The 25,416-nt window shown below is 44.8% G+C and overlaps 1 protein-coding gene across 2 annotated transcripts; it reads right to left on the bottom strand.

Moving 5' to 3' along the window:
- On the bottom strand, positions 1–25,005 carry LOC311105902 (neuroserpin-like). Of its 2 annotated transcripts, none has more exons than XM_084148125.1 (9): positions 24,932–25,005; positions 5,972–6,238; positions 5,661–5,891; positions 5,341–5,535; positions 4,349–4,553; positions 4,105–4,214; positions 3,355–3,441; positions 2,701–2,790; positions 1–1,672 (listed from the first exon to the last, which is right to left on the bottom strand). In XM_084148125.1, exons 2-9 carry the CDS (start codon positions 6,222–6,224, stop codon positions 1,596–1,598), a joined length of 1,248 nt encoding a protein of 415 aa, XP_084004251.1. In that variant the 5' UTR covers positions 6,225–6,238; positions 24,932–25,005; the 3' UTR covers positions 1–1,595. The 2 variants fall into 2 exon arrangements, with proteins under 2 accessions (XP_084004251.1, XP_084004252.1); XM_084148126.1 differs by having other exon boundaries at positions 4,117–4,214; positions 24,932–25,001.
- Positions 25,006–25,416: the final 411 nt, after the last annotated feature.

Raw genomic sequence — 25,416 nt, 5'->3', positions numbered from 1 at the left:
AACTGGAACACATTCATATTTATTTCAGTAAAAGAGTGAATACAGCTGGTGTTATAATTTCTCCCTGTACATCCAAACGCAGTCTCCAAATGCACGCCTCTTCTCAATAGCAACCTGTTCACCTGTCTGCAAAAGCCTCCACTCAATCAACAACTCAGAAGGCATATTAGTTCATCAAGTACTTCTAGCGTTTAAAAAAAAAAACAGAGGAACTAAAATAAAATTACTAAGATTCTGTGTGATTAAATACATAAATTGTCTGCACACTTTTTTTTGTTGTTGCAATAAATATCTTGTCTGGTATCTAACACAATAGTACATGTACAGGAATATAATGATGGTGATTTTGGAGACACACACCTTAAACAACAGAGCATGTGTGTATGCATTTGTGTGTGTGAGGCTAGTGAAATTAAAGGGCATGGATATATATTTTCTTTCTACTGATCCAATACATGATAGAAAACATTACTTCTCTTTATTTATACAAAAGTATGTGGACACCCCTTCAAATTAGTGAATTCGGCTATTTCAGCCATACCCGTTGCTGACAGGTGTATAAAATCGAGCACATAGCCATGCAATCTCCATAGACAAACATTGGCAGTAGAATGGCCTTACTGAAGAGCTCAGAGTGCTGAAGCGCGTAGCGTGTAAAAATAGTCTGTCCTCGGTTGCAACACCCACTACAGAGTTCCAAACTGCCTCTGTAAGCAATGTCAGCACAATAACTGTTCGTCAGGAGCTTCATGAAATGGGTTTCCATGGCTGAGCAGCCGCACACAAGCCTAAGATCACCATGCGCAATGCCAAGCGTCGGCTGGAGTGGTGTAAAGCTCACCGCTATTGGACTCTGGAGCAGTGGGAACGTGTTCTCTGGACCGATGAATCACGCTTCACCATCTGGCAGTCCGACGGTCAAATCTGGGTTTGGCGGATGCCAGGAGAACGCTACCTGCCCCAATGCATAGTGGCAACTGTAAAGTTTGGTGGAGGAGGAATAATGGTCTGGGGCTTTTTTCATTGTTCGGGCAAGGCCCCTTAGTTCCAGTGAAGGGAAATCTTAACGCTACAGCATACAATGACATTCTAGACAATTCTGTGCTTCCAACTTTGTGGCAACAGTTTGTGGAAGGCCCGACCTCACTAATGCTCTTGTGGCTGAATGGAAGCAAGTCCCCGCAGCAATGTTCCAACATCTAGTGGAAAGCCTTCCCAGAAGAGTGGAGGCTGTTATAGCAGCAAAGGGTGGACCAACTCCATATTAATGCCCATGATTTTGGAATGAGATGTTCGACGAGCAGGTGTCCACATACTTTTGGTCATGTAGTGTATTTACAGCTCTCTCCCTCTCTCTTACCAAGTGGTTAAAGCATACAGTATCAAAACACAGTCACATTATATGTATATATCAATATATAGAATATAGAATAGGAATCATATATATTCTCGATAAGAGTATAAAAACACAGCCAACGATGGGGAGAGGAAAGGTTGCATTTATGGCGTCGTTTTGCCTGGATTTGATTGGTTTTGAGCATATGACCTCATAGCAGGATAGCAGCACACTGGAATCCCATTGGCCGTCTTCATAGTTACATGGAGTCGTTGTCGAAGTCGGTAGGCTCGATGACATCTGGTGTCATGACCCTGCCCATGAAAAGGATGGAACCTGGAGGGAGTGGCAAGAGGAGAGAAAGAAACTGTCAAATCAAATCAATTTTTATTTGTCAAATGCGCCTAATACAAAAGGTATAGACCTTACAGTGAAATGCTTACTTACAAGCCCTTAACCAACGATATAGTTGAAAGAAAAATAAGTGTTAAGTAAAAAATATAAAAATTAAAGAGCAGCAGTAAAATAACAGTAGTGACGCTGTATACAGGGGGGTACCGGTACCGAGTCAATGTGCGGGGGCACCGGTTAGTCCAGGTAATTGAGGTAATATGTACATGCGTTTCCAACCGCCGTGTCTTTGTGAGACGCATAGTAGGTGAACGGATGATCTCCGCATGCACCGTGAAGCATGGAGGAGGAGGTGTGATGGTGCTTTGCTGGTGACACTGTCAGTGATTTAATTAGAATTCAAGGCACACTTAACCAGCATGGCTACCACAGCATTCTGCAGCGATATGCCATCCCATCTGGTTTGCACTTTGTGGGACTGTCATTTGTTTTTCAACAGGACAATGACCCAAAACACACCTCCAGGCTGTGTAAGGGCTATTTGACCAAGGAGGGTGATGGAGTGCTGCATCAGATGACCTGGCCTCCACAATCACCCGACCTCAACCCAATTGAGATGGTTTGGGATGAGTTGGACCGCAGAGTGAAGGAAAAGCATCCAACAAGTGTTCAGCATATGTGGGAACTCCTTCAAGACTGTTGGAAAAGCATTCCTCATGAAGCTGGTAGAGAGAATGCCAAGAGTGTGCAAAGCTGTCATCAAGGCAAAGGGTGGCTACTTTGAAGAATCTCAAATATAAAATATATTCTGATTTTTTTTAACACTTTTTTGGTTACTACATGATTCCATATGTGTTATTTCATAGTTTTGATATCTTCACTATTATTCTTCAATGTAGAAAATACTAAAAATAAACAAAAACACTTGAATGAGTAGGTGTGTCCAAACGTTTGACTGGTACTGTATATAAGCAGACGGAGACTGACTGACTGACCGACAGTATAACACACACCTGTCCTGCGGTTTCTGATGAGGAAGAAGAACGGGTGATCAGCCATGACCTGAGGGTACAGCACCAGAGTCCTGGTGAGGGCTATCATTCCTACAGGACACAGAGACGGAGCGAGAGAGAACATTCAAGACACGGGGAAAATCTCAGTTGCATACTCCTCGCGTCCTCTCTCCTTGCCTCCTTCTCAAAACCCATTGGATGAGAAAGCCAGAGGTTCCCTCCCCTCTGCCCTTCTCCTCCAATGGGTTTTAAGAAGGAGGCGATGAGAGAGGATGCAAGGAGTATACAATTGAGACATTTAAATCTACTGACACTCTGAACAGTCAGCAGGAGGGGGCACTGTTAGAGAGAGAGAGAGAGAGAGAGAGAGAGAGAGAGAGAGAGAGAGAGAGAGAGAGAGAGAGAGAGAGAGAGAGAGAGAGAGAGAGAGAGAGAGAGAGAGAGAGAGGAGAGAGAGGAAAAAAGAGAGAGCAGAAAGCCAGTAGACAGTAAAGGTAGACCCTGCAGACAGAATGTCATTTCAGGAAGTTAACTATGAGGTCAGTAGACAGTAAGGGTAACAGAGAAAGTGGGCAGTTTGGATATAAAGAGGTCCTCTGTTGAGGGTTGGTGGAGGTGAGGGGATAGAGAATGATGATGCAACTATAAGGTCACCTGATCCTGCAGCTCCCTCTGCACCCTCCTCGGTCACCTCCAGGTAGGCCTTCTGCACCGCCTTCCCAATGAACAGGTCCTTACCGTCTGGAACAACACACACACACACAGGAAACACAAAGAGTGAAGTGTTTCTAACACTCCTGGCTGAGACTGTTAAAGATCTCTATCCGACTATTTTTTACCCTCTCTGACGCTGTTCTGCCCCAACCACTCAGCTTGAGGTACCTTGGTAGATATTTTCAAGGTAGCTCTTTCCGAATAAATGCGCTAAAACTGTAATGGTTAACTATCTGTTGGTTTGCACTGGTTCTCTGTTGATAGGAAGTGATGCCAAAGCTCATCACTGAAAAGTACCGGGACCAAGGTCACCTGGATGACACACTGATGATTCACATGAACACATAACCACAGAGTATTAGCCTGGAATCTTTCTACAGGAGGTTGGTCAGTTTCTCTGATGCTGTTTGATGTTCCCCCACCTCATATTGCATAATTAGATTTGATTTATTAAACCCACCGTTGCTTTTTCCTCAGACCTCAGTTTTCCCAACAACCACTCCAATTAAAGACCAATAATAACAGTTATCTAATCTGTCATGGCGGTATGTGTGTGTGTCTGTGAGACGTGGGCAGGCTGGGCTGGGCTCCTACCTGCCATCTCACCTGTCATGGCGGAGGTGTGTGTGTGTGTGTGTGTGTGTATGTGTGTGTGTGTGTCTGTGAGACGTGGGCAGGCTGGGCTCCTACCTGCCATCTCACCTGTCATGGCGGAGAGGTCAGCGTCTTTAGTGAAGATGTTCTTGATGCCCAGATCCTGCAGAATCTCCTTCAGGTCTACCTTCTGCTCAACCTTGAACCTGACAACACACACACACACATACAATGGAACAAGTGTTGTTTGTGTGTGTGAGCCAGCGTGTGTCTCACATCAAACCTGACATCACATAAACAGAAGAGATAAACGTGTGTGTGTTTGTCTTCTCTCCTTTACTTGGGCAAGTAGACCTCCACCTTCTGCCTCTTGACGTTGTTGGCCCACTCCTCCAGGAGAGGGGCTCTGATGATGGGCTCCAGGGCTGCCAGGGGGACTTCCTGTCTGGGTAACACTACCAGCATGCTCATGTCCTCTCCTTCATAGGGCATCTCCAACACCTGGTACACACCACCCGCCTCGGACGAACCATCACTGAACTCACCTGAGACAAGACACACACAGACAGACAGACAGACAGACAGACAGACAAACAGACAGAAACACAGACAGGTAGGCAATGTCAGAGACACATTTATTTTATGTTTAGAATAAGGACAATATCAGATGAGAGTCTGTGGTTGTGAGAGAGACGGAAGAGACAGAATATACAAGATAAGAAAAGCATTTTCTGGAACATTTGCTTTTTCATGCAAAAGGGTGTGTGTGTGTTTGTGTGTGTGTGTGTGTGTGTGTGTGTGTGTGTGTGTGTGTGTGTGTGTGTGTGTGCGTGTGTGCTAGATCAGCTCTTTCAGTAAAGCTCTGAATGTAGGCCGTCTGGTTGGAGGGAGTAGCAGCACGGCATGGGGTCGGTCTTCAGACTTTAAAGTTTGAGTGTGTGTGTGTGTTTGTGAGAGTGTGTGTGTTTTTGAGAGTGTATGTGTGTTTTTGAGAGTGTGTTTGTGAGAGTGTGTGTGTGTGTTTGTGAGAGTGTGTGTGTTTGTGAGAGTGTGTGTGTTTTTGAGAGAGTGTGTGTTTTTGAGTGTGTGTGTGTGTGTGTTTGTGAGAGTGTGTGTGTGTGTGTGTGTTTGTGAGTGTGTGTGTGTGTGTGTGTGTGTGTGTGTGTGTGTGTGATAAAAGTATAGGATTTATATACAGGCATCTCTTGGGGGACCTGTTTCTATTCCGACTGGTACATGAGAGTTCACATATGCTGTCACACCCCCCCCCTACCCCCCCCCCCCCCCCCCCCCCCCCCCCCCCCCCCTACCCCTACCCTACCCCCCCCCTACCGTAGTAAAAGTTTCCCTGCTGGTACATCATGTGTGTCTGGGCCTCGCTCCCGTCGTCTTTGCTGAAAGAGAAGGTTCTGGTGTTTTCCGGTCTGAACTGGTTCTTCCAGCTTCCCCGGAAGTACACAGCGTTGACCAGGGTCAGCCGGGTCACACTGCTGAAGTCATCAGCTGACAGCAGGTCACGGATCTTACCTGGAGACACACACACACACACACACAGGGCTGTTGGTTCTACCTGTGGTTAACTTATATGCATGACTGTAAATAGAACCACACGCATTAGCATTAGGTAACATTGATTCCACACACAAACTCACTCTCAGTGTGGTTCTCTACCCAGCCATTGATCTGCTCTGCCACGGCGGCTGATTCACTGAAGTCCACCGTCTCCACCTCCGCCCGGAAGTACTTCCTCATCAGCCGCAAGAACTCCGGGTTAAAGGTCACGCCGCTCTGCAGGAAGAGGGAGTTGGCCAATCTGATGATGTAGTGGGCATCGTCCTCAGACAGAGCCCCTGTCAGGTTCTGGAGCAGAGAAAACTCCTCATCTGGGAGACGGACAGAGAGACAGACGTCTTACTCACTGGGAGGTGGCTGTGAGAGTGTGTGTGTTCTGAGGTGTGTATACCTGTAGGTAGGTGGCTGAAGCCGACAGCCTGGCGTATCTCTGTGAGGGAGGCCCCACGGGCCCCCAGCTCCACCATGCCCAGGGCCACAGCCACACTGAGGGGGGAGAAGATGATGTTGTCGTCCCTCCCCCGCGCCTGCAGCTGGTGGTACAGTCTGACGGCGAACTCTGCCGTGGTGTCCTCCGGAATGTCAGCCGCATGGCAACCAGGGCCCGGCAACAGGAGGAGGGGCAGGAGGCCGAGAATCAACATGGGAAAGTTGAGAGCTAGAGAGAGCGTGCGAGAAAGAGAGAGGGCAGAGGGAGAGAGAGTTTATCTATACTGATAAACAGCCAGTTATCCTACTGTAACTACATCTACACTGATAAACAGCCAGTTATCCTGCTGTAACTACATCTACACTGATAAACAGCCAGTTATCCTACTGTAACTACATCTATACTGATAAACAGCCAGTTATCCTACTGTAACTACATCTATACTGATAAACAGCCATTTATCCTACTGTAACTACATCTACACTGATAAACAGCCAGTTATCCTACTGTAACTACATCTATACTGATAAACAGCCAGTTATCCTACTGTAACTACATCTATACTGATAAACAGCCAGTTATCCTACTGTAACTACATCTATACTGATAAACAACCAGTTATCCTACTGTAACTACATCTATACTGATAAACAGCCAGTAATCCTACTGTAACTACATCTATACTGATAAACAGACAGATATCCTACTGTAACTACATCTATACTGATAAACAGCCAGTTATCCTACTGTAACTACATCTATACTGATAAACAGCCAGTTATCCTACTGTAACTACATCTATACTGATAAACAGCCAGTTATCCTACTGTAACTACATCTACACTGATAAACAGCCAGTTATCCTACTGTAACTACATCTACACTGATAAACAGCCAGTTATCCTACTGTAACTACATCTATACTGATAAACAGCCAGTTATCCTACTGTAACTACATCTATACTGATAAACAACCAGTTATTCTACTGTAACTACATCTATACTGATAAACAGCCAGTTATCCTACTGTAACTACATCTATACTGATAAACAGCCAGTTATCCTACATCTATACTGATAAACAGCCAGTTATCCTACTGTAACTACATATATACTGATAAACAGCCAGTTATCCTACTGTAACTACATCTATACTGATAAACAGCCAGTTATCCTACTGTAACTACATCTATAATGATAAACAGCCAGTTATACTACTGTAACTACATCTATACTGATAAACAGCCAGTTATCCTACTATAAGTACATCTACACTGATAAACAGCCAGTTATCCTACTGTAACTACATCTACACTGATAAACAGCCAGTTATCCTACTGTAACTACATATATACTGATAAACAGCCAGTTATCCTACTGTAACTACATCTATACTGATAAACAGCCAGTTATCCTACTATAACTACATCTATACTGATAAACAGCCAGTTATCCTACTGTAAAAAAAGCAGAGAACCATTCACACAAACCCAATACCTGTATTTGGTTACAGGGTCTGTGAAAATGCATGTCCATAGGTGGCTTATGTTTGTCCATGTTGTTTACCTCTACCCCTTTCAGATATACACTGAGTGCACAAAACATTATGAACACCTGCTCTTTCCATGACATAGACTGACCAGGTCAATCCAGGTGAAAGCTATTATTCCTTATTGATGTCACTTGTTAAATCCACTTCAATCAGTGTAGATGAAGGGGAGGAGACAGGTTAAAGAAGGATTTTTAAGGGTTGAGACAATTGAGATATGGATTGTGAATGTGTGCCATTCAGAGGGTGAATGGGAAGACAAAAGATTTGAGTGCCTTTTAATGCTGTATAGTATTAGCTGCCAGGCGAACCGGTTTGAGTGTGTCAAGAACTGCAATGCTGCTGGGTTTTTCACGCTCAACAGTTTCCCGTCTGTATCAAGAATAATCCACCACCCAAAGGACATCCAGCCAACTTGACACAACTGTGGGAAGCATTGGAGTCAACATGGGGCCAGCATCCCTGTGGAACGCTTTCGGCACCTTGTAGAGTCCATGCCCCCAATGAATTGAGGCTGTTCTGAGGGCAAAAAGAGGTACAACTCAATATTAGGAAGGTGTTCCTGTTTTGTACACTCAGTGTACGCAAATGCTGGTATAAAAGCAGGCATGGTAATAGTGGGATTTAGGTCTGCCCTTTCCCACCTGGACAAGAGGAACACCTAAGTGAGAATGCTGTTCATCGACTACAGCTCAGCGTTCAACACCATAGTGCCCTCCAAGCTCATCACTAGGCTAAGGACCCTGGAACTGAACACCTCCTTCTGCAACTGGATCCTGGGCTTCCTGACAGGCCGCCCCCAGGTAGTGAGGGTAGGCAACAACACATCCGCCACGCTGATCCTCAACATGGGGGGCACCTCAAGGGTGCGTGCTTAGTCCCCTCCTGTACTCCCTGTTCACCCACAACCGCGTGGCCGCACACGACTCCAACACCATCATTAAGTTTGCCCACGACACGACGGTGGCAGGCCTGATCACCGACGACGATGAGACAGCCTATAGGGAGGTCACACCTGGCAGTGTGGTGACAGGACAACGACCTCCCCCCTCAACATCAGCAAGATAAAGGAGGTGATCGTGGACTACAGGAAACAGAGGGCAGAGTACTCCCCCATTCACATCGATGGGGCTGTAGTGGAGCGGGTCAAGAGCTCAGTGTCTACATCACTCAGGATCAATCATGGTCCAACGCTTCTTCCCCCTCAGGAGGCTGAAAAGATTTAGTATGGGCCCTCAGATCCTTAAAAAGTTATACAGCTGCACCATTGAGAGCATCTTGACTGGCTGCATCACCGCCTGGTATGGCAACTGCTCGGCATCAGCCCGCAAGGCGCTACAGAGGGTTGTGCGTACGGCCCAGTACATCACTGGGGCCAAGCTTCCTGCCATCCAGGACCTCTATACCAGGCGGTGTCAGATGAAGGCCCTAAAAACTGTCAAAGACTCCAGTCACACAAGTCATAGACTGTTCTCTCTGCTACCGCACGGCAAGCGGTACCGATGCACCAAGTCTGGAACCAACAGGACCCTGAACAGCTTCTACCCCCAAGCCATAAGACTGCTAAATAGTAAGTTAAATAGTTAACCAAATAGCTACCCGGACCATCTGCATTGACCCTTTTTTGTCTCATCACATAAGCTGCTGCTTACTATCTGTCACTTTATTCCTAGTTATATGTACATATCTACCTCAATTACCTCGTAACCATGCACACCGACTCGGTACTGGTACCCCGTGTATATAGCCAAGTTATCATTACTCATTGTGTATCTATTATTAATTGTATTATTACGTGTTATTACTTTTCTATTATTTCTCTATTTTCTTTCTCTCTGCATTGTTGGGAAGGGCCTGTAAGTCAGCGCTTCACTGTTAGTCTACCCCTGTTGTTTACGAAGCATGTGCCGAATAACATTTGATTTGAGTTGAAAAGAGGAGAGGAGAGGAGAGGAGAGGAGAGGAGAGGAGAGGAGAGGAGAGGAGAGGAGAGGAGAGGAGGGGAGGGGAGGGGAGAGGAGAGGAGAGGAGAGGAGAGGAGAGGAGAGGAGAGGAGAGGAGAGGACAGGACAGGAGAGGAGAGGAGAGGAGGACGAGTGATAAACCTCCTCTAGTGTGACAGAAGAAACTCTGTTTGGTGCTGATTTACTAAATGAGCGAATGCAGATTTCATCCCTAATCATATAATCTCCTGTTAAATCATATTTTCCTTCATAATCTGCTGTGAGAATGCCTGCTCACTGCCTAACCCAAAACATAGAATATGTGCCATGAATGATTGAGTAGTGACCCTTTGCCTCCATCCATCCCCCCCCCTCCCTCTTTCTCTCGCCCTCCGTCACTTATTCCTCCATCCTCATCCTTATACCGTTGCCTGGCAACGCTGTTTTCTGAAAAGAAAACAGGAGCGTGCCACTGCGTTTTTAGAGCGATAGACGGAATGAGAGAGAGAACGAGAGGGACGTGGCCACGCCTGCTCTCATTGGGTAAGAGGAGCATTGTGTGTGGCTCCTCCATAAACCCAACACAGAGGGCAGGTTGTGAGCCAGATAAAGACGTGTGAGTGAGGGGGAGGCGGAGGTGTATTATCTGTGTAATAGTGACACCTGTGTGACCTTATGAGTTGTGGGAGCGGAGCCATTCTCTTAAAGCAGCCTGCCGCCTGTAAGGGTACACCTGCCCTGGTAGGGTAGACAGACTGGGGAGAGAGGGAGAGGGTGGGGGGGGGGGGGGGTATGGGTCTGGGATGGGCATCACCTGAGCGCCACATGTGAAAACCAACACCTGTTATACCCATATGCCTCTTAAAAACCTGACGTGATGCCAGCAGAGCACAAACCCCAAGTAATTTCTGTTTAATCTTAACAGCTTCTAAAATCAATAGAATTAAACCTGTTGGCCTTTGAAAGCAACACGGCTGATCCTAAATCCCCACTAATATACAGTGGTTATTTTGAACGTGACGCCATTCAACACCTCAGACACTTTAATCCTCAATGCCATTTCAACCCAACACCTTTAAGAAGGCATACTCACCAAGATAGCAGAATGAAACCCAAGCTTTACCCTGTAGCTGCAGAGTCATTTTACAGAAACACTGAGTCCCCACTCTGACTCTGCTGCTATAAGAGCTGCTACCTGAAACACACTTCGAGACATCTACCTGAAACACACTTCGAGACTTCTACCTGAAACACACTTCGAGACTTCTACCTGAAACACACTTCGAGACTTCTACCTGAAACACACTTCGAGACATCTACCTGAAACACACTTCGAGACATCTACCTGAAACACACTTCGAGACTTCTACCTGAAACACACTTCGAGACTTCTACCTGAAACACACTTCGAGACTTCTACCTGAAACACACTTCGAGACATCTACCTGAAACACACTTCGAGACTTCTACCTGAAACACACTTCGAGACTTCTACCTGAAACACACTTCGAGACTTCTACCTGAAACACACTTCGAGACTTCTACCTGAAACACACTTCGAGACTTCTACCTGAAACACACTTCGAGACATCTACCTGAAACACACTTCGAGACTTCTACCTGAAACACACTTCGAGACATCTACCTGAAACACACTTTGAGACTTCTACCTGAAACACACTTCGAGACTTCTACCTGAAACACACTTCGAGTGTCACGATCGTTAGACGGAGTAGACCAAGGCGCAGCGTTGAAAGCACACATACTTTATTTAAAGAGAGTAAACACTCGAACAAAAACAACAAACGATACGTGCAGTCCTACGGTACAGACCAAAAGGAACAAACCAACTGGAACAAGATCCCCCAACTATTGTGGGAAAACAGCCTCTATAAATATGGCTCCCAATCAGAGACAACCAGCAACAGCTGACACTCGTTGCCTCTGATTGGGAACCACTCTGGCCAACACAGAAATACAAAACATAGAATATACACACCCTGGCTCAACATATAGAGTCCCCAGAGCCAGGGTGTGACATCGAGACTTCTACCTGAAATACACTTCGAGACTTCTACCTGAAACACACTTCGAGACTTCTACCTGAAACACACTTCGAGACATCTACCTGAAACACACTTTGAGACTTCTACCTGAAACACACTTCAAGACTTTTACCTGAAACACACTTCGAGACTTCTGACTTCTACCTGAAATACACTTCGAGACTTCTACCTGAAATACACTTCGAGACTTCTACCTGAAATACACTTCGAGACTTCTACCTGAAACACACTTCGAGACTTCTACCTGAAACACACTTTGAGACTTCTACCTGAAACACACTTCGAGACTTCTACCTGAAACACACTTCAAGACTTCTACCTGAAACACACTTCAAAACAGAGAGCTGTGTTAGGTTTGAGAGGACAGAGAGGACAGAGAGCTGTGTTAGGTTTGAGAGAACAGAAAGGACAGAGAGCTGTGTTAGGTTTGAGAGGACAGACAGGACAGAGAGCTGTGTTAGGTTTGAGAGGACAGAGGACAGAGAGCTATGTTAGGTTTGAGAGAACATAGAGGACAGCGAGCTGTGTTAGGTTTGAGAGAACAGAGAGGACAGAGAGCTATGTTAGGTTTGAGAGAACAGAGAGAACAGAGGACAGAGAGCTATGTTAGGTTTGAGAGGACAGAGGACAGAGAGCTATGTTAGGTTTGAGAGAACAGAGAGGACAGAGGACAGAGAGCTATGTTAGGTTTGAGAGGACAGAGAGCTATGTTAGGTTTGAGAGAACAGAGAGGACAGAGAGCTGTGTTAGGTTTGAGAGGACAGAGAGCTATGTTAGGTTTGAGAGAACAGAGAGGACAGAGAGCTATGTTAGGTTTGAGAGGACAGAGGACAGAGAGCTATGTTAGGTTTGAGAGAACAGAGAGGACAGAGAGCTATGTTAGCTTTGAGAGAACAGAGAGGACAGAGAGCTATGTTAGCTTTGAGAGAACAGAGAGGACAGAGAGCTGTGTTAGGTTTGAGAGAACAGAGAGGACAGAGAGCTGTGTTAGGTTTGAGAGAACAGAGGACAGAGAGCTGTGCTAGGTTTGAGAGTGAGAGAACAGAGAGGACAGAGAGCTATGTTAGGTTTGAGAGAACAGAGAGGACAGAGAGCTATGTTAGGTTTGAGAGAACAGAGGACAGAGAGCTGTGATAGATAGGCCTCAGCGATAACAACAATTACAGCTCTCATACTTTCTGAGAATTCACATATTCTGAGAGAGAAGTTCTCTCTGGGTATCATTGTGTGTCGCTTTAAAGTTATTTGCCCCATTAATCCTCCCACCACACACAGACAGACACAATCTGACATTCAGGAACGTCCTTCAGAAACAGGCCTCCCGGGGAGGGATTTCAGTGAGACACCAGGAGGATGTCAAAACCCATCACTGTCTCAAAATGTGTGTGCATCTTCCCACTCCAACGTTTCAACTATCTCCATCAGTACACTGTCTCTGCCTTTTAAATACAGATCATCGTTTTCACAAGGGCTTTGTCAATCCAGTGGACTGAAGTCTTGCCTCAAAGTCAGGAGAATTTCACCATCAGGGCTGTCATTAAGGGAGGTAAGGGGGGGTTTTGTTATGGATTCCTTCTTGTAGTAGTGTTCTGACTGATATGAAAGGAGAAGAGCGGACACTATTCAACAAAGATGATTGTCCCCTGGCTCCACCCAAAAAAATAATCAACATGAATCATTCTGTGTGAAATAGAGAGAAACGGAGAGAGAAATCGAGAGAAACGGAGAGAGAGAGGAACAGAGAGAGAGAGAGGAATAGCGAGAGATATGGAGAGAGAAATAAAGAGAGAAATAAACCGCGTTTCCATTCACAGTTTTTATGCAAGTAAAGTCATACCGTATCAAAAAAATCACGACAGCTGTGATGGAAACAGGAAGTTTTGGCACAATGGTATAAATGCCGACGGATAATTCCTTCGTTCGAAATGGCGGGATCTTTTTGTGTTCGTAAAATTAATTATGCGAGAAAGGGCGGTGGAAATGCCTTCGACTGCGAGCCAGGCCTAATCGACCAACATCAGTGCCTGACCTCACTAATGCTCGTGGCTGAATGGAAGCAAGTCCCCACAGCAATGTTCCAACATCTAGTGGAAAGCCTTCCCAGAAGAGTGGAGGCTGTTATAGCAGGAAAGGGGGTACCAACTCCATATTAATGCCCATGATTTGGGAATGAGATGTTCGACGAGCAGGTGTCCACATACTTTTGGTAATGTAGTATATGTTGTGTGGTCCTCCCACTATGACTAGGGAAACCATGCAGTTTATTAGGCTACAGATGAAATAATTTATGAACTTCACAGGGTGGAGAAAGTTGTAGACCTCCACAAGTCTGGTTCATCCTTGGGAGCAATTTCCAAATGCCTGAAGGTACCACGTTCATCTGTACAAACAATAATAAGCAAGTATAAACACTATGGGACCACGCAGCCGTCATACCGCTCAGGAAGGAGACGCGTTCTGTCTCCTAGAGATGAACGTACTTTGGTGCGAAAAGTGCAAATCAATCCCAGAACAACAGCAAAGGACCTTGTGAAGATGCTGGAGGAAACAGGTACAAAAGTATCTATATCCACAGTAAAACCAGTCCTATATCGACATAACCTGAAAGGCCGCTCAGCAAGGAAGAAGCCACTGCTCCAAAACTGCCATAAAAAAGCCAGACTACGGTTTGCAACTGCACATGGGGACAAAGATCGTACTTTTTGGAGAAATGTCTTCTGGTCTGATGAAACAAAAATAGAACTGTTTGGCCATAATGACCACTGTTATGTTTGGAGGAAAAAGGAGAACGCTTACAAGCCGAAGAACAACATCCCAACCGTGAAGCACGGAGGTGGCAGCATCATGCTGTGGGGGTGCTTTGCTGCAGGAGGGAGTGGTGCACTTCACAAAATAGATGGCATCATGAGGAAGGAAAATTATGTGGATATATTGAAGCAACATCTCAAGACATCAGTCAGGAAGTTAAAGCTTGGTCGCAAATGGGTCTTCCAAATGGACAATGACCCCAAGCATACTTCCAAAGTTGTGGCAAAATGGCTTAAGTACAACAAAGTCAAGGTATTGGACTGGCCATCACAAAGCCCTGACCTCAATCCTATAGAAAATGTGTGGGCAGAACTGAAAAAGCGTGTGCGAGCAAGGAGGCCTACAAACCTGACCCAAGTTAAACAATGTATCAAATACTAATTGAGTGTATGTAAACTTCTGACCCACTGGGAATGTGATGAAAGAAATAAAAGCTGAAATAAATCATTCTCTCTACTATTATTCTGACATTTCACATTCTTAAAATAAAGTGGTGATCCTAACTGACCTAAGACAGGGAATTTTTACTAGGATTAAATGTCAGGAATTGTGAAAAACTGAGTTTAAATGTATTTGGCTAAGGTGTATGTAAACATCCGACTTCAACTGTATTAATGTATAGTGGATTAATCGTACATTTTGTTAACTGTAATTTGGTTAGTTATGCTCCATCATTCCCTCCATCTTGTGACAACATCAGTTCTTTTAAAGTCTTGGTTTCAATAGTTTATAAATATTTTCTAAGAGATTGTCAGTTGGATATGCTCTCTGCAAGATTTTGTATATCTTCCCTATCACATGAACATCCTTTTCTGACTCAAATAAGAATCCCTCAAGGTTGCTCTGATGTCTAAAAAAGTTCAATTCTATCCAAGGATTGTTCCATAAGGTTGTATTTTTAGGAAGTGATTTTGGTTCTTATAGAAAAACTTTTCATTTTCTTCCATATTGTTATCATGTTCTTAACTATGAAGTTGTTAATGTTTAGCTTTATCTTTGAAAATAGACACGTAAAAAGATTCTGGGGATGAGCATGCGCATCTTCAATATGTACCCATTGTTCCTCTTTAGTGCATTTAACTATATGTCGCAAGTAAAAGCCTTGGGTAGTGAGTTGATACAATTCCAAGTCTGGAAGGTTATAACCACCCTCAGACATAGGAAGATGTAAAACTTTCCTTTTTTGCGTATTGTATTAAATTGAAACATGTTATTGTATATGTTTGTAAGTGTCTATTTTTAATATACCCTGTTCGATTGATACAGTGCATTCGGAAAGTATTCAGACCCCTTGACTGTTTCCACATTTTGTTACGTTACAGCCTTATTCTAAAATTGATTAAATCGTTTTTTTCCCCTTCATCAATTTACACACACAATACCCCCATACTGACAAAGCAAAAACAGGTTTTTAGAAATGTTTGAACATTTATAAAAAATAAAAATAAAACGGAATACATAAGTATTCAGACCCTTTACTCAGTACATTGTTGAAGCACCTTTGGCAGTGATTACGGCCTCGAGTCTTCTTGGGTATGACGCTACAAGCTTGACACAACTGTATTTGGGGAGTTTCTCCCATTCTTCTCTGCAGATCCTCTCAAGCTCTGTCAGGTTGGATGGGGAGCATTGCTGCACGGCTATTTTCAGGTCTCTCCAGAGATGTTCGATCAAGTCCGGGCTCTGGCTGGGCCACTCAAAGACATTCAGAGACTTGTCCTGTTGGAAGGTGAACCTTCGCCCCAGTCTGAGGTCCTGAGCGCTCTGGAGCAGGTTTTCATTAAGGATCTCTCTGTACTTTGCTCTGTTCATCTTTGCCTCGATCCTGACTAGTCTCCCAGTCCCTGCCGCTGAAAAACATCCCCACAGCATGATGCTGCCACCACCATGCTTCACCGTAGGGATGGTGCCAGGTTTCCTCCAGACGTGACGCTTGGCATTTAGGCCAAAGATTTCAATCTCTAAAAAATCATATATACAGTATATCTCAATTTGTATTTTCTCTAAATAAGCGTTGTTGTACAATTAAAGGTCAAATACATTGCATTTCAAACAGTCAGCAATAATCTAATGAATTCAGGGCTTGTGAAGTTATACCTAGGTTAAATATAAGCCTTCCACAACCATAAGACCCACTAATAATTTAATTATTTCAGCAAAATAGTTTAACCAGCTTTTTTTTTGTGCAATAATCACTGATCTGGCTTTCAAGTCTGTCTACGAAAATGCCATTTTTTTATACAAATTTATCTAGAACCATGCATAATGCAATGTGCATTATGTAGCTCAGTTGGTAGAGCATGGCGCTTGCAACGCCAGGGTTGTGGGTTCGATTCCCACAGGGGGCCAGTATGAAAAAAAAAATGTATGCACTCACTAACTGTAAGTTGCTCTGGATAAGAGCGCCTGCTAAATGACTAAAATGTAAATGACTAACTTCTTGTAGCAGGCATTAGGCTATAGAAAATTAACACAGGTCTCATCAACAATCTCTCAAGCCCACGTGCAAGTGATTAGCGAGCTAATCTTTATATTTCAAGTTTAGCCAATTTGGATCTATTTGCTAGTGAACAAGGTTGAACAGTTGAATTATTATGAACACACCCTTCGGTCTGTCTCCAACTGTTTGAAAAGCATGTTAGCCTGACCACTTTGTTCAGATGTTGAAATCAAGTGCCCTACCTTATTTCTCAGAATGAGAACGAATTGCCAATTCCTTATACAGTGAGGGAAAAAAGTATTTCATCCCCTGCTGATTTTGTACGTTTGCCCACTGACAAAGAAATGATCAGTCTATAATTTTAATGGTAGGTTTATTTGAACAGTGAGAGACAGAATAACAACAAAAAAATCCAGAAAAAAATGTTATAAATGTATTTGCATTTTAATGAGGGAAATAAGTATTTGACCACTCTGCAAAACATGACTTAATACTTGGTGGCAAAACCCTTGTTGGCAATCACAGAGGTCAGACGTTTCTTGTAGTTGGCCACAAGATTTGCACACATCTCAGGAGGGATTTTGTCCCACTCCTCTTTGCAGATCTTCTCCAAGTCATTAAGGTTTCGAGGCTGACGTTTGGCAACTCGAACCTTCAGCTCCCTCCACAGATTTTCTATGGGATTAAGGTCTGGAGACTGGCTAGGCCACTCCAGGACCTTAATGTGCTTCTTCTTGAGCCACTCCTTTGTTGCCTTGGCCGTGTGTTTTGGATCATTGTCATGCTGGAATACCCATCCACGACCCATTTTCAATGCCCTGGCTGAGGGAAGGAGGTTCTCACCCAAGATTTGACGGTAAATGGCCCCGTCCATCGTCCCTTTGATGCGGTGAAGTTGTCCTGTCCGCTTAGCAGAAAAACACCCCCTAAGCATAATGTTTCCACCTCCATGTTTGATGGTGGGGATGGTGTTCTTGGGGTCATAGGCAGAATTCCTCCTCCTCCAAACACGGCGATTTGAGTTGATGCCAAAGAGCTCCATTTTGGTCTCATCTGACCACAACATTTTCACCCAGTTCTCCTCTGAATCATTCAGATGTTCATTGGCAAACTTCAGACGGGCCTGTATATGTGCTTTCTTGAGCAGGGGGACCTTGCGGGCGCTGCAGGATTTTCAGTCCTTCACGGCGTAGTGTGTTACCAATTGTTTTCTTGGTGACTATGGGCCTTGAGATCATTGACAAGATCCTCCCTTGTAGTTCTGGGCTGATTCCTCACCGTTCTCATGATCATTGCAACTCCACGAGGTGAGCTCTTGCATGGAGCCCCAGGCCGAGGGAGATTGACAGTTATTTTGTGTTTCTTCCATTTGCGAAAGATCTCACCAACTGTTGTCACCTTCTCACCAAGCTGCTTTGCGATGGTCTTGTAGCCCATTCCAGCCTTGTGTAGGTCTACAATCTTGTCCCTGACATCCTTGGAGAGCTCTTTGGTCTTGGCCATGGTGAAGAGTTTGGAATCTGATTGGAAAATGAGTTCTCAGTTTGTCGCGCGCGGCATTGGGGTACCCGCTAGCAGCATTTTAGCCAAATACTTTTATACTAGCTGTCTACTCTGTGTTTTATAAATGTGCAATAAGCATTAACTTTGTTGGCGTGAGAGGCAGGGGGAGGGGCTTGGTGTGTGTGTGTGTAAAGAGGTGAAGCTAAAATCTGTCCAAAATAAGGCCAATGTGTTTCCATGGGCATACTTTGGACCTAAGCTTGTCGCCTGACTTCCCGCAGTTGGGACAACGACTCCCATTGTTAGGGCGGAGACATGAGCATCTCGTCAGTATATACAGATCTCTGGTGTAAATGGGAAGGTGCACACAGAGGAGCGAAGGAAATGAGACCAAAAAGACAACATGAGAACATAAACGCTCATTAAAGCGAAAAATAACAAAACCTTGATTCTTGCGATACAGGCATTTGGAATAATTTCATATATCGCCCAGCCCTACCTCCAGGTCTGCTGTCCCGACTTCATTATGTCCTGTCCTCCAGGCCTAATGTCTCCACTTCATTATGTCCTCCAGGCCTAATGTCTCCACTTCATTATGTCCTGTCCTCCAGGCCTAATGTCTCCACTTCATTATGTCCTGTCCTCCAGGCCTAATGTCTCCACTTCATTATGTCCTCCAGGCCTAATGTCTCCACTTCATTATGTCCTCCAGGCCTAATGTCTCCACTTCATTATGTCCTCCAGGCCTAATGTCTCCACTTCATTATGTCCTCCAGGCCTAATGTCTCCACTTCATTATGTCCTCCAGGCCTAATGTCTCCACTTCATTATGTCCTCCAGGCCTAATGTCTCCACTTCATTATGTCCTGTCCTCCAGGCCTGCTGTCCCGACTTCATTCTGTCCTGTCCTCCAGGCCTAATGACTCCACTTCATTATGTCCTCCAGGCCTAATGTCTCCACTTCATTATGTCCTCCAGGCCTAATGTCTCCACTTCATTATGTCCTGTCCTCCAGGCCTAATGTCTCCACTTCATTATGTCCTGTCCTCCAGGCCTAATGTCTCCACTTCATTATGTCCTCCAGGCCTAATGTCTCCACTTCATTATGTCCTGTCCTCCAGGCCTAATGTCTCCACTTCATTATGTCCTCCAGGCCTAATGTCTCCACTTCATTATGTCCTCCAGGCCTAATGTCTCCACTTCATTATGTCCTGTCCTCCAGGCCTAATGTCTCCACTTCATTATGTCCTGTCCTCCAGGCCTAATGTCTCCACTTCATTATGTCCTGTCCTCCAGGCCTAATGTCTCCACTTCATTATGTCCTCCAGGCCTAATGTCTCCACTTCATTATTTCCTCCAGGCCTAATGTCTCCACTTCATTATGTCCTGTCCTCCAGGCCTAATGTCTCCACTTCATTATGTCCTGTCCTCCAGGCCTAATGTCTCCACTTCATTATGTCCTCCAGGCCTAATATCTCCACTTCATTATGTCCTCCAGGCCTAATGTCTCCACTTCATTATGTCCTCCAGGCCTAATGTCTCCACTTCATTATGTCCTCCAGGCCTAATGTCTCCACTTCATTATGTCCTGTCCTCCAGGCCTAATGTCTCCACTTCATTATGTCCTCCAGGCCTAATGTCTCCACTTCATTATGTCCTCCAGGCCTAATGTCTCCACTTCATTATGTCCTGTCCTCCAGGCCTAATGTCTCCACTTCATTATGTCCTGTCCTCCAGGCCTAATGTCTCCACTTCATTATGTCCTGTCCTCCAGGCCTAATGTCTCCACTTCATTATGTCCTGTCCTCCAGGCCTAATGTCTCCACTTCATTATGTCCTCCAGGCCTAATGTCTCCACTTCATTATGTCCTGTCCTCCAGGCCTAATGTCTCCACTTCATTATGTCCTGTCCTCCAGGCCTAATGTCTCCACTTCATTATGTCCTCCAGGCCTAATGTCTCCACTTCATTATGTCCTCCAGGCCTAATGTCTCCACTTCATTATGTCCTCCAGGCCTAATGTCTCCACTTCATTATGTCCTGTCCTCCAGGCCTAATGTCTCCACTTCATTATGTCCTGTCCTCCAGGCCTAATGTCTCCACTTCATTATGTCCTGTCCTCCAGGCCTAATGTCTCCACTTCATTATGTCCTGTCCTCCAGGCCTAATGACTCCACTTCATTATGTCCTGTCCTCCAGGCCTAATGTCTCCACTTCATTATGTCCTGTCCTCCAGGCCTAATGTCTCCACTTCATTATGTCCTGTCCTCCAGGCCTAATGTCTCCACTTCATTATGTCCTCCAGGCCTAATGTCTCCACTTCATTATGTCCTCCAGGCCTAATGTCTCCACTTCATTATGTCCTCCAGGCCTAATGTCTCCACTTCATTATGTCCTGTCCTCCAGGCCTAATGTCTCCACTTCATTATGTCCTGTCCTCCAGGCCTAATGTCTCCACTTCATTATGTCCTGTCCTCCAGGCCTAATGTCTCCACTTCATTATGTCCTGTCCTCCAGGCCTAATGACTCCACTTCATTATGTCCTGTCCTCCAGGCCTAATGTCTCCACTTCATTATGTCCTGTCCTCCAGGCCTAATGTCTCCACTTCATTATGTCCTCCAGGCCTAATGTCTCCACTTCATTATGTCCTCCAGGCCTAATGTCTCCACTTCATTATGTCCTCCAGGCCTAATGTCTCCACTTCATTATGTCCTGTCCTCCAGGCCTGATGTCTCCACTTCATTATGTCCTGTCCTCCAGGCCTAATGTCTCCACTTCATTATGTCCTGTCCTCCAGGCCTAATGTCTCCACTTCATTATGTCCTGTCCTCCAGGCCTAATGTCTCCACTTCATTATGTCCTGTCCTCCAGGCCTAATGTCTCCACTTCATTATGTCCTGTCCTCCAGGCCTGATGTCTCCACTTCATTATGTCCTGTCCTCCAGGCCTAATGTCTCCACTTCATTATGTCCTCCAGGCCTAATGTCTCCACTTCATTATGTCCTCCAGGCCTAATGTCTCCACTTCATTATGTCCTGTCCTCCAGGCCTGATGTCTCCACTTCATTATGTCCTGTCCTCCAGGCCTAATGTCTCCACTTCATTATGTCCTGTCCTCCAGGCCTAATGTCTCCACTTCATTATGTCCTCCAGGCCTAATGTCTCCACTTCATTATGTCCTCCAGGCCTGATGTCTCCACTTCATTATGACATATTCATATTCTAAACACACAAACACAGCCACACGCTGGCAGTGTCACTGCGACATGAGAATAACAATCAGTCTGCTGGCTACAGAAAGCTTAGTTCTTCCACTCTCTCACTCCCCTTCCCCCATCTCTCCATCCATTTCTCAATCAGAGGAATGAACTACACCTCTCATTCTCTCTTAGATTGCTCTGCGCTATCCTCGGTGCAGATCTTCATTCTGATGAGAAGGAGAGGTTTTATACATTCATTTGTACCAATTGATCTCCTATCTGTTCCAGATCCAACACTGTGTCCTGGGAGAGGACTGATCTCCTGGGAGAGGACTGATCTCCTGGGAGAGGACTGATCTCCTGGGAGAGGACTGTGTCCTGGGAGAGGACTGTGTACTGTGTCCTGGGAGAGGACTGTGGGACTAAACCTATTGTTTTGCAGCTCAGCCTCCCCTCAACAACATACTACAGAGAGCAGTGACATCTCAGAAACTACAGCTCCTCTTTATGATAGAAGAACAGAATCGTCTCCTCTCCTCCATTTCACTCCATCCATTCCTCTGACTACCCCTAACTCTCCTGTATTGAACAGGTGATGAAGAGACTACCTGACAACAGCTTCATCCACTGATACAGAACAAGAGCGTTACCCTCCTCCTCTCCCCAGTTTTCTCTCCCCCTACCCAGTCATGCCGTGCCCCCAGCCAAAATCATACTCAGTTAATCTCAGACCAGCCTAACAGCCTAAAACAACCACCCAACCCCTACCTCTGGTGCTGCTCTGTCCTCTCATATCCCTTCACACAGACAGAAACAAACACACAGACAGACAAATGGACAGGCAGGCAGGCAGACAGACAGGGGAACAGGGACTCGAAGCTAAAATCTGACTTGACAACAGGACAATCCCTTATCTCAGCTCATCCCAAACTCTGAAACACCTGAGTTAAGAATAACCACCAACAAACAGTCCATATGAGGTTGTGTCCCTCTATCCTTTCATTTAGTACTTTTTCCCAGTAATTTCCTTCTGCTGGTATACTGTAGGGCAGGGGTTCCCAAACCTTCCTGCATTGGGGAACATACCGTGCCCCCCCCCCCCCCCTCCACACGCATGCGTAACGTCTATTTCTATGGGCATAAGTACTGTTCATGACACAAACTGTTCACACCCCTCTTGTTGGTGGAGAGAATTTTGCAGGTTTAAAGCTTATTTCCTGCAATTCTACACATGTTGTCATGGGGTGCAAAGAAAATGCTGCAGTTTTAAAGCAAATATTTTTGCAATTCTATACATTTTGCCATGTCTAATATGTATTCATGTGATATTTGAGTGACAAAAAAATGTCAACAATATCTATGGGCTAAAAAACCTAAATTAAAAAAACGTTTGCTGACATGGGCTAGTTGATCTGGACATTTCTGACAAGTTATAAATAGCTCTCTAAGGTATGCAATGATAACATGACAAGAGGAACTGATGGTCCCCTGTTGCTCAGTTGGTAGAGCATGGCGCTTGCAACGCCAGGGTTGTGGGTTCGTTTCCCACGGGGGGCCAGTATGAAAATGTATGCACTCACTAACTGTAAGTCGCTCTGGATAAGAGCGTCTTCTAAATGACTAAAATGTAAAATGTACCCAATTTCGAAATTGCACCTTATCCATGCTACTATTACAACGTTCAAGAGTAAGTTTAAAGCCGGACCGAGTTCCTTTAAAATAAATAAAAAATAAAATAAATATTTGTTGGGGGGGGGAAAAGTTACCCAACCCCACCCCCCTTATACAGCACAACAGCACCGCCGCAACACTTGACCCCTTTCCACACACACACTGGCACAGAGGGAGCGCACTTCAGAGATTTGAGATGTAATTGGATCGGTTTCTATTTAGGGTCAGTGAGTGAAGTTAATGACTGGAGGCCATTTTAAAATGGACTAAAGAGACTAAAGAGGATAGGTTACAAAAAAACAACCATCTGTGGGAGAAGAGGAGAGGACAGGAAGCAGAGAGATAATTTTTTTTAAAGAGGAAGGGAGATAGAGGTATGGAGGGATGGAGAGAGAGAGAGAGAGAGAGAGAGAGAGAGAGAGAGAGAGACATTGAATAACATGAACATTACACAGAGAGAGAGAGAGAGAGAGAGAGAGAGAGAGAGAGAGAGAGTGAGAGAGAGAGAGAGAGACATTGATTAACATGAACATTACACAGAGAGAGAGAGAGAGAGAGAGAGAGAGAGAGAGGGAGAAAGAGAGAGAGAGCGAGAGACATTGAATAACATGAACATTACACAGAGAGAGAGAGCGAGAGAGAGAGAGAGAGAGAGAGAGACAGAGAGAGAGAAAGAGAGAGAGACATTGAATAACATGAACATTACACAGAGAGAGAGAGAGAGAGAGAGAGAGACAGAGAGAGAGAGAGAGAGACATTGAATAACATGAACATTACACACAGAGAGAGAGAGAGAGAGAGAGAGAGAGAGAGAGAGAGAGAGAGAGAGAGAGAGAGACATTGAATAACATGAACATTACACACACAGAGAGAGAGAGAGAGAGAGAGAGAGAGAGAGAGAGAGAGAGAGAGAGAGAGAGACAGACAGACAGAGAGAGTAGCAGTGCAGCAGACATACAGCCACACAGTGAGAGATGTCCTGGTCATAATAATAGACAAGAGCTGTCTATCGCTGACCTCCCTTGCATTTAATGTGTGTGTGTGTGCTGGGTATGTACTGTAGGTGTGAGGGAGAGAGAGAGGTGATAATGAAGGGAGGATGTGTCTCTATCAGTCATTCCCCCTGATCAGCAGCATTATAAAATTAAATATATATATATATATATACAAGTAATGTGTGAAATGCAGGAAGTTAGCTGTGTTTTCCAAAAACAATAATGTTTTCTGGCCTTGAGGTCTGTGCCCCAGGGACTGGGCGTGTTGCGCCGAGGTGGGAATTCAACCCTTTTATTTTAACATTTACTTGAGAGAAGGAATTTAAAGTCAATACTAGGCGTAATCCATTTCAAGGACATTAGAGACCCACAATATTGTAATTGTGTGTCTGGGTGTCCTCAACTGAAAAACAATCCCCTCATAGGCTATCGATGATGCTATTGCCTTTAGTGGATAGATCAGCATCTTTGTTAGATTATTAGACTCAGTACAGACAAAATTATCATAAAACACTAAGTGACATCCATTATTCCTCGTGGTCGCCTAGTAACTTCATCTTTGCCATGGCATAAAACCGCACCTCTATAATGTGAAAACATGAACATATCACATAAACTATTATAAAATCACCAATCTTCAAATCTAAACGTGAAAATGGCCGCAATCAAACCATTGATGTATAACTGATACACACAATGCATTGAACATATTTCTGCGTATTTCAGAATATTGTAAATGTGCCTTACCGAACCGTATCAGGTAGGTAATGTAGAAATACTGTTCGGTCTAGTGCGTTGCCTCGCTGGTTCTCTTCAGCGCTGCAGCAGGTCGCTCCCGGAGCTAAATATTTTCACTGTTGTCCCGCCCTCTCCACACACTGGTTGGTCCTTCACTTCCTGAAAAACAATGCACACTTTTTTTTTTTTTTTCAGTAGCTGTTGTTGAGGCTATCAATGTGCCATTTTTGTCTGACCAGAATCAAGTTTGTCTGCGAGAGATGGAGTTTTTGTATTTTTTTTTGCTAAAATAAGCTTGTTGATGTTTTAGCTGCTTGGTGTAGAACGCCCCTTGAGTGCTTGAGCTACGTGGGAGTTGTAGTTTTTATATTTACTATGCATTTGCCACTGCCATAATGGGGGATGTCAAGAAAAACTACAACCGTCAAACCGTTTGGGGGCCAGCTGATTGGTGTTTACTCAGAAAACCTCGCCCCTCTTGGCCAGTTTGATCT

This window comes from Coregonus lavaretus, assembly GCF_964263955.1.
Source record: "Coregonus lavaretus genome assembly, chromosome: 30".
Classification (NCBI taxonomy): Eukaryota; Metazoa; Chordata; class Actinopteri; order Salmoniformes; family Salmonidae; genus Coregonus; species Coregonus lavaretus.
Note: the sequence above shows the minus strand (reverse complement) of the source record. Positions and strands in the feature narration are given on the sequence as shown.

Coding starts and splice junctions, on each gene's coding strand:
- LOC311105902 (XM_084148125.1), bottom strand. CDS start 6,224: ATGTTGATTCTCGGCCTCCTGCCCCTCCTCCTGTTGCCGGGCCCTGGT. Junction 4,554..5,340: donor GCAGGGAAACTTTTACTACG/GTAGGGGGGGGG, acceptor GTCTTGTCTCAG/GTGAGTTCAGTGATGGTTCG. Junction 3,442..4,104: donor CATGACAGGTGAGATGGCAG/GTAGGAGCCCAG, acceptor GTGTTGTTCCAG/ACGGTAAGGACCTGTTCATT.